Source organism: Podarcis liolepis (assembly GCF_965112155.1).
Source record: "Podarcis liolepis genome assembly, chromosome: 6".
Lineage (NCBI taxonomy): Eukaryota > Metazoa > Chordata > Lepidosauria > Squamata > Lacertidae > Podarcis > Podarcis liolepis.
In genome coordinates, this window is record NC_139559.1 from 88,188,391 (window position 1) to 88,201,665 (window position 13,275).

General features: G+C 50.6%; 1 protein-coding gene across 4 annotated transcripts in view; it reads right to left on the reverse strand.

The window, feature by feature from the left end:
* ADCY10 (adenylate cyclase 10) overlaps positions 1-13,275 on the reverse strand; it is a 78,268-nt gene that overhangs the window by 34,103 nt on the left and 30,890 nt on the right. For all 4 annotated transcript variants that reach the window (XM_083506706.1, XM_083506707.1, XM_083506705.1 and 1 more), the window contains exons 16-19: positions 11,913-12,196; positions 10,660-10,796; positions 9,348-9,464; positions 8,712-8,993 (exon numbers count right to left, since the gene is read on the reverse strand). In XM_083506706.1, coding sequence (XP_083362832.1) covers positions 8,712-8,993; positions 9,348-9,464; positions 10,660-10,796; positions 11,913-12,196 — 820 coding nt within the window. The remainder of the gene's footprint in view (positions 1-8,711; positions 8,994-9,347; positions 9,465-10,659; positions 10,797-11,912; positions 12,197-13,275) is intronic.

Below are 13,275 nucleotides of genomic sequence, written 5' to 3' on the forward strand. Positions count from 1 at the left end.
CAGGAGGGTCCGGGTCAGCGTCAGAAGAATCCCGGAAGGAAGAAGCCCCGGGGGGTAGAGGGACCCAGAGGAGGACAGTCAGGCGGAAAAGGTGGAGCAAGGCTAGGATATTAAGTTGGTGCACACGGGGCGGAGACTCAGACGGAGCTTCGCCGATCTAGCTACTAGACGTAGAGTTGCGCGCAGCAGCGTGAGAATGGAAACTGTAATTCAATAAAGACTTTTACTTAATGATCGCTGGCTAGCGTGATCCTCTGTGAGCTAGGATCTTCAAGCAGCTCTGACAGTAAGCTCCGTCTCACAATTGTGGGCATCTACAGCCTCGAGGAGGGGAGAGAAACAGGTGCCTACTAGCGAGCTCACGAACGGCAGACGACATGACGGCTGAGCAGCAGATAGAGGAACTCAGAAAAGCAGTGGCACAACTGAACGCCGAGGCTCTCGCATCCAGGAAGAGAGAGGAGGAGGCAGCTGCCGCCTGCAGGGATCTCCAGGTCAGGTTAGACGTGCTGACAAAGCAGACACCCCGGCAGGAGGGAATTGGGTTGGCGAGACGGACAGGCGGGCTGGTCTCTCACTTCGATGGGAACCTGCAACAGTATCCCAACTTTAGAGCCGACGTACTGTGCGCACTGCAACTGCTGCATAAAGACTTTAGAGATGAACAAGAGAGAGTGGGGTTCATCATGTCCCATTTGCATGGGGATGCGAAAGCATGGCTACGCAATTTATGGAGAGATAAGGATCCGGCGCTCCAGAATGCAGATGCCTTTATTAAAGCGATGGATGGGTGTTTTTTATCAAGTATTGACGTGGATCTTGCACGGAAGGAGGTGCATGGGCTGAGACAAGGGAGGGCCAGCGTCAGGCAGTATCATGCCCGCTTTTTCGCCTTGGTCAGTGCCCTGGAATGGGACAGAGATTCGGCTCCTGTAAGAGACCTCTTTTGGGAGGGGCTGCACAACTCGATTAAAGATGAGATCGCGAGGGGGGAGAGACCCCGAACCACCCAGGAGGTCGTTCAGAGGGCACTGGCAGTGGGGGTGAGGCTGGAAGAACATCCGTGGAGCAGGGACGAAGGGCGTGGAGGGCGCGAACCAGCCAGGGGCCCCTCCTTCCTTCCCAGAGAAGCAGCGCGGGCGCAATCCACGCCTCCGCCAGGAGGAGGAGCCGAACCTATGGAGGTTGGAGGTGCAAGGGCTCAGTCAGCAAGCAGAGCCCTAGCACCGGCAGCAGTGAAAGCGAAGCCTCCTAGAGGGAACAGGAAGTGTTACGTCTGTGAGGAGCCAGGGCATATGGCAAAAGAGTGTCCCCAGAGGCTCCACAAGCTTACTGCAGCCTCGGCAATGGTGACTGCAGCACCGCAGCAAGGGGGACCACAGCAGGGAAACGACGCAGTCTGGCTGGAGGAAGAGGCCCTGGGGCCCAGCCAGACGTGTTAGTGACGCAGTCCCCAGAGGTTTTACAGCCCGTGAACCCCCTCCCGCCCAAACCAGTGGTGAGGCTCACCGCATCTCTCCAGCTGCCCAATGGAATCACCACTGACGTGCCCATCACAGTTGACTCGGGCAGCAACGCGGACTTTATAGGGCAGGACTTTGTCGACAAGCACGCTATACAGTTGCTGCCGGCCACACTGCCCCTGCAGGTTGTCACGGTGGATGGCAGGGAGTTGCTAGGGGGGCAAGTGGTGAAGCAGACGCCGCCCATGGCGATGCGACTTGGAAATCACAAAGAAATCGTCAGCTTCAATGTCACTCAACTATCGGATACGCCCATTGTATTGGGAATGAGTTGGCTGGACAAGCACAGCCCAACGCTGGCTTGGTACCAGAGGCAGCTGATCTTCGGCTCTTCCTTTTGTGCTGAACACTGCATCGTGCCCCGGCAGGAAGGAGAGGAAGAGGAGTCACAGCTGCTGCTAGGCACGCTGCAAGCGATTCCCCACAAGTACGCAGAATTTTTGGAAGTTTTCTGCGAGAAGGAGGCGGACAGGCTGCCCCCTCACAGACCATATGACTGCAAGATTGACCTGCTGCCGGGGGTGGCGCTGCCTAAGGGGAAACTGTATTCCATGTCAGAGGACGAGCTGCAGGAACTCAAACAGTTCATAGATCATAATTTGGAGCGCGGTTTCATCCGAGAGTCCAAGGCAGCGGGGGGCAGTCCAGTATTCTTTGTTAAAAAGCGAGACACGCCCCAAAAAAGACTGGTCGTGGACTATCGCATTTTAAACAATGGGACCAAGCCGTCGGACTTCCCCATGCCCCGAATCGACGACCTCCTGGCGAAGGTGCGGAAGGGAAAAGTGTTCACCAAGTTAGACCTGCGAGGGGCGTACAACCTCATTCGTATGCGGGAGGGAGATGAGTGGAAGACGGCCATGTTCACGCCACTGGGTACCTACGAATACAGAGTTATGCCCTTTGGATTGCAAAATGGCTCCCACGTTTTTCAAGCTTTCATGCATCACGTGTTGGCGGGACTTCTCTACAAGACATGCGTCTGTTTCTTAGATGACATCCTGATCTTTTCGGAATCGCAGCAGGAGCATGACAGACACGTCAAGGAAGTGCTGACCAGACTAAAGCAACATAGGCTCTACGCCAAGCTGGAGAAGTGCCAATTTGACGTGACGGAGGTGGATTTTCTGGGCTACAAGTTGTCTGACAAGGGGCTCGCCATGGACAGCGCCAAGGTTCGCGCGGTATTGGATTGGAAGAGTCCACGCAACCGGAAGGAGGTCCAGAGGTTTGTCGGCTTTGCGAACTTCTATCGCAAGTTTATCAAGGGCTTCGCGATGCAGACAGCGGCCATCACAGACACGCTTAGCTCCAAGAAAAAGAAGTTCGTTTGGACAGAGGAGGCGGAGCAGTCCTTTCAGGCACTCAAGCGTCTCTTCGCGTCGGAAGAGCAGCTGCTTCACGTCAACCCCAGCAGGCCGATGAGGGTGGAGACAGACGCCTCGGACAGAGCCGTGGGGGCGGTCCTGCTGCAAAAGGACCAGCAGGGGGTGTGGCGACCGGCAGCGTTTTACTCCAGGAAGCTCAGCAAGTCCGAGCAGAACTACACCATCTGGGACAGGGAGTTGCTGGCCATTCATGCAGCGTTCAAAGCGTGGAGGCACTTCCTGATCGGCGCCAAGCACACGGTGCAGGTTTGCACGGACCACAAGAATCTGGAGCACTGGCGCACGGCACAGTTCCTAAACCAGAGGCAGATACGTTGGGCTGAGTTTTTTGCGAACTTCGACTTCCGCATAGAGTATGTCCCGGGGGACACTAACATCATGGCGGACGCCCTCTCCCGTAAGCCACAGTATCTGGAGGACGCAACGCCAGCGGCCGCCATGCACATCTTCGCACCAACAGTATGGGCGTGCGCCGCGGCCACTGTGGACCTGGAGGCGGTGCGACGAGCGTTGCAGGATGACTCCTTCGCGCAAGCAAAGGTGGCAGAGGTGCAAAGGGGCACGGCTGCGGCCGACGGTTTCCAGCTACGAGATGGTTTGCTCATCCGTAAGGGGGCCATCTACGTGCCGGGAGACGACCTTCGTGCCAAGGTGCTGCAGCAGCTGCACGACGCGCCCACGGCCGGGCACTTTGGCAAGGAGAAGACGGTGGAATTAGTAGCCAGGGATTTCTGGTGGCCTGGAATGAGAGGGGAGGTCGCAGACTACGTGGCGAGGTGTGACACCTGCCAGAGGGCCAAACCAGTGCACAAACCGCCGGCCGGACTGTTGGAACCGCTGCAAACTCCGGTCGAACCTTGGGAAAGGGTGGCCCTGGACTTTGTCACGGATCTGCCCAGCTCGAGGGGCAAAACGGCAGTGCTGGTGGTGGTGGACCTGTTTTCCAAGATAGCGCATTTCATTCCGTGTGCTAAGGTGGCCACGGCGGAGCAAACCGCCAAACTGTTCATAGACCACGTGTTCAAGGTTCACGGTCTGCCACGGTCTATTCTGTCCGACCGGGGGCGGCAGTTCATCTCGAATTTCTGGCAGAAGCTGATGGGCTTCCTGAACGTCAAGATCAACCTGGCGTCGGCGAGACACCCGCAGACCAACGGGCAAGCAGAGCGGGTCAATGCCATCATGCAGCAGTACCTGAGATGTTATGCAAATCAACAGCCTGCGACGTGGGTGGATTACCTGCCGCTTGCCGAGTTCGCCTACAACAACACGAAGCACGTGTCCATGGGGGTCACGCCGTTCTTCGCCAACAACGGGAGGCACCCCAGAACCTTCCCGGGACTGGAAAGAATGGGGGAGGGGGAGCCGCAGACAGCAGATGCGTTCGCGTCGGAGCTGCAGGAAGTCCACGATCAGCTGAGGCGCCACCTGGAGCTGGCCAAACACGCATACAAGGTACAAGCGGACAAGCACAGAAGGGTTGGCGAAGAGCTCCACGTGGGAGACTGGGTTTGGTTAGCAGCCCACGCAGTGCCGGCCAGGTCGTTGGCCAAGAAGAAACTAGGGCATAAACAACTGGGGCCCTACCAAGTCGAAGAGCAGGTCAACCTGGTAGCTTTCAGACTGGCACTTCCGGAGGGTTCCAGAATGCATCCGGTATTCCACAGATCGGTGCTCACTCCCTACAAGGCACCGCACAGGTTCCAGGAACCCGGAACGGCGCCGAGTCCGGTCAGAGACAGAACAGGGCACGCGGGAGTGGCACAGAAGGAGCGCATCAACGAAGTCACAGAGATTTTGGACTCCAGATGGGGGGAAGAGGGGGTAGAATACTTTCTCGCCAAGGAGGGCACCCCGGCCAGTGCGAACAGCTGGGTGCCGGGCTACGCCTTGGACGAACCTCTCCTCAAAGACGAGTTTCATGCCCTCTTTCCCCATAGACCTATGCCAGCAGACTTTTTCGACGACTGGCTTTTCACGCCCACGCTTTCGGCCAGCACTTTCCGGGGGTTCGACTCGGACGAGGACCCGACACAAGACGTCCGTTCCCCGGAGGGGTCACCCTCGGGATCTGCATCAGAACCCTCGTATTGGTGGGACGATAGACCAGAGGAGCAGTTCCGCAGACGGTGGCTGGAAGGCCCAGGACGAGCAACACCGCCAGGAGGAAGTGAGGGAGAGACGGACATGGACGTTTTCGGGGACGACCCTGGTTTCGAGCACGGCGGCACAGAGATGGAAGCGGAGGTGACCGTTGTCGACGAGAGCAGGGAGGAAGACCCGCGAGACTTCAGATGGAGGCCCGCCACGGGAAGCGACCGATATCCGACGTTCGTCCCTTTGCAACAGCAGCCCCCAGCTCCGGCACCGGAAGGAGGGGAGGGGGGAATGGGGGGCTTCAAGGGGGGGATGGATGTCAGGGGTTTAGGAGCAGAGGCACGGGCAAGGGAGGAAACAGAGAGCGAAGGGGAGGAGGCAGAAGAAAAGATGAGTGATGACGACGACCCGAGATCTCCTAGTCTTTCCAGTGAATCAGAGGATTCACAGAAAGGAGCACCAGTGGCCAGGGCAAGGGGGGAGTCTAGGGGGGCACCCCAGGAAGATAGAGCCAGAGGGGACTCAGGGGGGAGCAGCTGGAAATCGGGACCAGCGTCACCGCCAGGAAGCAGGGAAGAGGAAGGGAGCCAGGGGGGAAGCGCTGGCAGCTCACCACAGGAGGGAGGACATGAGTCAGGAGTGGCCACACCTCCATCGGGGAGCGAAGAAACGGTTAAGAGGAAAGTGGAAGGTTGGGCGCGCGCGCCAAGTTCAAATGCAGAGGAAGGCGGCGCAGTAAGCAGCCCCGAAAGGGAGCCAGGTCCTAAAGCCCGGCGCAAGGAGGCAGGAGGGTCCGGGTCAGCGTCAGAAGAATCCCGGAAGGAAGAAGCCCCGGGGGGTAGAGGGACCCAGAGGAGGACAGTCAGGCGGAAAAGGTGGAGCAAGGCTAGGATATTAAGTTGGTGCACACGGGGCGGAGACTCAGACGGAGCTTCGCCGATCTAGCTACTAGACGTAGAGTTGTGCGCAGCAGCGTGAGAATGGAAACTGTAATTCAATAAAGACTTTTACTTAATGATCGCTGGCTAGCGTGATCCTCTGTGAGCTAGGATCTTCAAGCAGCTCTGACAATTATTATAACATCTTTATTGAAAGTTCAAAAGTACATAATTATATGTGCACTAAACATTGTGAGACATAGATAAAAGACAGGAAAAGAGAAACAGAACCCATGTAGAAGAGGAAATAAAGGCGAGGGTTGAAAAAAACCCCAAAACTGTATATTTTACAAAGTTATTATTGTACTTTACCAGATCTTAACCTATTACAGTATTTGTAAGAATGGGTTCCAAATATCATTGAATTTGTCCATGACAAGTCTGCATTTATATGCAAGTTGTTCATATGTTGCGAGTTGGTTTAAGTCTTCAATCCAATCGTAGAAGGGAGTCGCACTTTTATTTTCCCCATTCATCAGTATCAGTCTTTTTGCCCGTGGTAAGAGCATGGAGAGTCCACTTGTATTGTCCTTTCGTAAGGTTCCATGTGCTCTCAGCTCTTATCAAAGCACAGAATCCCTCCCACACAAAACTACAGCGGCTAGAATTTCAATGGTTCTTAAACAGTAAAAGGTAAAGGGACCCCTGACTGTTAGGTCCAGTCACAGACTCTGGGGTTGCGGCGCTCATCTCACATTACTGGCCAAGGGAGCCTGCGTACAGCTTCCGGGTCATGTGGCCAGCATGACTAAGCCGCTTCTGGAGAACCAGAGCAGCGCACAAAAACGCCATTTACCTTCCCACCGGAGTGGTACCTATTTACCGTATTTTTCGCTCTATAGGACGCACTTTTTCCCCTCCAAAAATTAAGGGGAAATGTGTGTGCGTCCTATGGAGCGAATACAGGCTCCTTGGCTTCAGCAATAGCAACACGAAGCCTCTGAAGCGCAGAGAGAGCGCTCCCTCCGCACTCCGGAGGCTTTGCGTTGCTTTCGCTGAAGCCTGGAGAGTGAGAGGAGTCGGTGCGCACTGACCCCTCTCGCTCTCTAGGCTTCAGGGATAGCCGCCTGAAGCCTTTGGAGTGCAGTGGAACTGAAGGGGCTGCGCAGCGCCCCTTCAGCGAAGCGGGAGGAGAAATGGAAGGGGCTCCGTTTCTCCTGTCGCTTCGCTGAAGGGGCGCTGAGCAGAGAGGGGGAGAATTTTTTCCCCTGTTCTCTCCCTCCTATAGTACAGTGCATCCTATGGTCCGGTGCGTCCTATAGAGCAAAAAATACGGTATCTACTTGCACTTTGACATGCTTTCAAACAGCTAGATTGGCAGGAGCTGTGACCGAGCAATGGGAGCTCAACTTGTCACAGGGATTCGAACCGCCGACCTTCTGATCGGCAAGCCCTAGGCTCTGTGGTTTTTAGACCACAGCATCACCCATGTCTCTTCTTAAGCAGTAAGGTAAAGGTAAAGGTACCCCTGCCCGTACGGGCCAGTCTTGCCAGACTCTAGGGTTGTGCGCTCATCTCACTCTATAGGCCGGGAGCCAGCGCTGTCCGCAGACACTTCCGGGTCACGTGGCCAGCATGACAAAGCTGTATCTGGTGAGCCAGCACAGCACACAGAACGCCGTTTACCTTCCCGCTGGTAAGCGGTCCCTATTTATCTACTTGCACCCGGAGGTGCTTTCGAACTGCTAGGTTGGCAGGCGCTGGGACCGAACAACAGGAGCGCACCCCACCGCGGGGATTCGAACCGCCAACCATGCGATCAACAAGTCCTAGGCGCTGAGGTTTTACCCACAGCGCCACCCGCGTCTTAAGCAGTAGGACCAGCTAAACTCATGATTGATTAAGATAATTAAAAGCTGGTATCTAACACCGAGTAAATTGGCAAAAAAATAATAAGGTATAAATCTAAATCAAATAAGCATACGGCAGGTCCACAGAATAGGAATTGTCCATGTGAGTATGTGTTTCAGGCTCAGAGAATCGGGTATTGCGGAGACATCCCTGCTCTCATTTCTGCTCCCTCTCTGGTGTGTTCTGCAACAGGAAAATGCATCCTGAAACACAGCAAGGGAAAGTAGCCTCGCTGTGTTTTAAGCCACTAATACATACAGAGCTTAGGACTCCTTAAATACCGTATTTTTTGCTCTATAGGATGCACCCGACCATAGGACGCATCTTGTTTTAGAGGGGGAGAACAAGAAAAAAAATTCCTCCCCCTCTCTGCTCAGCGCACCTTCAGTGAAGCGGCAGTAGAAACGGAGCCCCTTCCATTCTCCTCCCGCTTGGCTGAAGGGGCACCGCGTAGCTCTCCCTCTCTGCTGAAGCCAGGAGAACCTGAAGCCTTCAGAGTGCAGTGCGAGTTCCCGCTGCGCTCCAGAGGCTTCAGGTTCCTTTTGCTGAAGCCAGGAGAGTCTATCCCTGAAGCCTGGAGACCGACCTCTCTCGTTCTCCAGGCTTCAGCGAAAGCAACGCGAAGCCTCCGGAGCACGGAGGGAGCGCTCCCTCTGCGCTTCGGAGGCTTCGCGTTGCTATCGCTGAAGCCAAGGAGCCTGCATTCGCTCCATAGGATGCACACACATTTCCCCTTAATTTTTGGAGGGGGAAAGTGCGTCCTATGGAGCAAAAAATACAGTACATATACATTACCAGTTCGACATGAAATGCACATATAGAAACACCCAAGATCTTGTGAAATCACCCTTTTCCTTTTGAGTAACCAACTTGGAATATTCTGGAAAGCATCAGTTTCCTAGGAATGTACTTACCGGACTCTTGTCCCATTGATTTCACAGCTTTGGGGGAGAAGCAAAGCTCATTAGAAAGTTCATCCTGAATTTGGTTGGTGTTCATTTCTTTCCTTTCCCCAAAACACTTGAAGATGTGAGATTCCACCAAGGCTGCCAAGGTCTGGTTCATCTTCATCTTGGTCCATTCAGGGAGGATGTGAAACAGCAACTCTGTAGAGAAGGTCACACCAATAATAGCTGCACATTTCACCACCATCTGCTCAGAAGGGTTCATGTTGTCCAACTCAGCCAGAGCAATCCCTAGACGGGGGGGGAAATTAAGTCATGAAGTGAGAAAACAGGCCAACATTAAAAATGCCGCCGAAGGATGAATAGCACAATCAAATGTCAGCTTTATCAGAGAGGAAAGCTGGATATTCTGTCTAAAATCCTTGACTTCTATAATTTGTACAAAGATACTCAGCTGGCTAAAAACCCCTCTCAGGGAATTTCCTCCATATGTGGTGGACCTGTTCTAAAGTGAAAGCCTTCTGGGACACAATATATAACAAACTGAAAAAGGTTTTAAAATATAACTTTAATAAAAAGCCAAACGTCCCATGCTGTACATACTTCAGGAGGAAGGATTTCACAGAGACAGGCCCAATGCCTCACCTTTTAATGTCGGAGGGAGCATTATGTTGTGCATCTTCACGTTCTGTGTGATGGTGCAAATGTATGAATCCGACTCACTGGAGGTCCTGGAGGTTTGAGTCTTGAGAGCAGTAATAGCTGCACGGAGAAAGAACAACGAGATAACAGGGTTTAAATACCGTGTTTTCAAGGATTTGGGGAACAAATATCACAACTGGAGAGAGACCTGTTGGAATGTAATGTAAAAGTGCTGTCTAAAATGTGTAAAATATTATTGGAATGGGGGACAAAGGATGAGCCAGTAAAATCCTCAATGAAACATTGGGCAATAGATATTGGTCATAATATAGACATGGAAACGTGGGAACAATTGTGGAATAGGGATATAAAATTTACAGCATATTATAATCAGAGAGAAAATGATATGAAAATGATATACCGATGGTATCTAACACCAAGTAAATTGTCAAAAATGTATAAATCTCAATCAAATAAGTGTTGGAAATATAAAGAGAAAGAAGGTTCTTTTATCATATGGGGTGGTCTTGTAGTAAGGTTAAAGCTTACCAGGAAATGATATATAATGAATTGAAAAGGATGTTTAAAATAACGTTTGTAAAAAAACCCAGAAGCTTTTCTATTGGGAATTATAGGGACAGAACGACAGTACCTAAACTGTATAGAAACTTATTCATGTATGAGACTACAGCATCAAGAATGTTACTCTCCCAGAAAGAAAGAAGCAAAGGAAGAATGGATATAAAAGCTTAGTCATGACTAAGCAGTGTAATAAAATAATAACAATAACAATAATAATAATTTTATTATTTATAGCCGCCCATCCGGCTGGGTTTCCCCAGCCACTCTGGGCGGCTCCCAACAGAATATTAAAAACACGATATAACATCAAATGTTAAAAACTTCCCTAAAATGGGAAGTTAGACGGGACTTCCGGTTGGCTGCGCGATTAATGGCGGATGGAAGTTCTTTCGGTTGAAAGAACCCCAGCGCTTTGAAGATTGGGGTGACTGCGAGAGTGTCGTGGAACCCCGAAAAAACCTCAGATTGAGCATTCTGAGGACCTGGTGTTCCTGCGGGTACCCCTTGTGACTCCCCTGCTCCCCGTTAAGCAGTGACTCCTCTTGGATTTCCCTGCAAAATCTGCTGGTCTGCGTCTTGTTGCACGGCCGGCTCCTGCTGCCGTTGCAGGCCAGCTGTGTGTCATTGAGCCTTTCCTAAAGGAGATGTTAGGATGCTGCCAAAATGGGAGAACTAGCCGTTCTACAGGAGAATTGGCACAGAAATCCACGCCAGTTAATAAGTGGCCGCTTACTGAAAAGGTTGTCCCATTCGTCTTCTCTCTCTTCGTCTTCCTCTAGCATGTGGAACTGAAGGACGTTGTTTAAGTGGAGATTCCGCAGGAGTTCCTCGCAGTACAATGGGTTCCCATGGCTTCTTTGTATTAAGAACCTGGGGACAGAGAGTCACAAGTGAGTTCTAGGATAAGGTTACCAGATTTTTTTGAATGAATCCGGGGACACTTTAATTATTATTATTTTAATTTGCATTTTATTTATTTATTAACTTTCTTATATTAAATCAGTAAATGTTGTCACATTACATTACAGGACTTACTATAATATAATTTCCAACATGTATACAAAAATTATATACAAATTTTATATACCTAGAAAGAAAATGAAACAAAAAAGAAAGAACAAAGAGAAAAAACAATAACAATCCCCCCCAAAAAAAATCATATACATACCAACACACTAGACTTCCTGTCTTTCCTGTTGTATATTCCTTTTTTACAAATGAATGTACTTTATTACAGTATTGTATATTTCTTTACATATTATCTAATACATACCTATATCAATATGTACTCTTAGTCTCAGGTTACATATGCTTCAGGTTACAGACTCCGCTAACCCAGAAATAGTGCTTCAGGTTAAGAACTTTGTTTCAGGATGAGAACAGAAATCGTGCTTTAGCGGCGTGGCGGCAGCAGGAGGCCCCATTAGCTAAAGTGGTGCTTCAGGTTAAGAACAGTTTTAGGTTAAGAACGGACCTCCGGAACGAATTAAGTTCTTAACCCGAGGTACCACTGTAGTGATGTATGGAAGTGAGAGCTGGACCATAAAGAAGGCTGATCGCCAAAGAATTTATGCTTTTGAATTATGGTGCTGGAGGAGACTCTTGAGAGTCCCATGGACTGCAAGAAGGTCAAACCTATCCATTCTTAAGGAAATCAGCCCTGAGTGCTCACTGGAAGGACAGATCGTGAAGCTGAGACTCCAATACTTTGGCCACCTCATGAGAAGAGAAGACTCCCTGGAAAAGACCCTGATGTTGGGAAAGATTGAGGGCACAAGGAGAAGGATGAGATGGTTGGACAGTGTTCTCGAGGCTACCAGCATGAGTTTGACCAAACTGCGGGAGGCAGTGGAAGACAGGAGTGCCTGGCTCTTCTGGTCCATGGGGTCACGAAGAGTCGGACACGACTAAATGACTAAACAACAACAACAAAATGGTTCAAGAGAAAATTTTAAAAGATCCACTGGACAAGCACTTCCCACTTACGTCTCAAGCTCCCTGGCGATGCTGACCACCCCAAGATCTTGGCAGGCCTTCTGAACGATGACTGAAGGGGTCAACTCCCTTAGCTGAACGTAGGTGGTGTCTTCGCTGCTCATGAGCCGCGCTGCGGCAGCGCAAGGCAGTCTCCCCTTGCGGGGTGATGGAGACAACGACATGACCACAAAGATGCCGATATCGCTTAGCAAGTTCTCCAGGAAGTCCCACGAGGCCGGGTCCATGAACTGAGCTTCATCAATGACAAAAATGAGAACTTCTTTCAACACTGCCTAAAATGACAACAAACCCCACAAAAAATGAAGTGATAACTCCTGCAGGGAGCTGTACTTTTTAACTCTTCCCTGCATTACCAGGAGCTTTTATCTTAGATGGTTCGTGTCTGGTACGCATTTTAAATTGTTTCATTTTTTCTTTACATTGCTTGGAAGGCATTATAAAGGTAAAGGGACCCCTGACCATTAGCTCTAGTCATGGCTGACTCTGGGGTTGCGGCACTCATCTCGCTTTACTGGCCGAGGGAGCCGGCGTACAGCTTCCGGGTCATGTGGCCAGCATGACTAAGCCGCTTCTGGCAAACCAGAGCAGTGCACGGAAATGCTGTTTACCTTCCCGCCAGAGCGGTACCTATTTATTTACTTGCACTTTGATGTGCTTTCGAACTGCTAGGTTGGCAGGTTCAGGGACTGAACAATGGAAGCTCACCCCGTTGTGGGGATTCGAACCGCCGACCTTCTGATCGTCAAGTCCTAGGCTCTGTGGTTTAACCCACAGCGCCACCCGCATTATAGAAGAGTTCTAATAAATAAACTCACTGTTTAGCCTTTGATTTAGTCACTACATATATATTTTTGTTGCTGTTCTTATTTTATTACTTATCAAATTTATAGCCCACTCTTCCAAAGAATGTACCTAGAGGCAGAAAACTGAATTTCCTTAATCCAGTCTGCATGATGCTGCTGGTGGTTTTTTAAAAAGCAACTGCAATATTTTCAAAACCACCCTGCAACCTGATGGTCCCCTCTCTTTCCTGTACTTACTACTATTTTTCCTAATACTGTACTAGTCATTGTAAAACTAAAAAAAAACTTTCCCCCCTCCTTACGGCTGAAACCATGACCAAAGCAGTTTCCACACCATGATTAAAATGTGTGTGGCTGTTAAGAGAGAATTACATGAAAATGATGTATAGATGGTATATTACACCAGTGAAAATGGCTAAGATGTTTAGGAAAGAAAATAATAGATGTTGGAGATGTAAGGAAAAGGAAGGAACTTTTTATCATATGTGGTGGGAGTGTAAATGTATTAAAAACATTGGGAAATGAAATATAATGAATTGGAAAAAAAT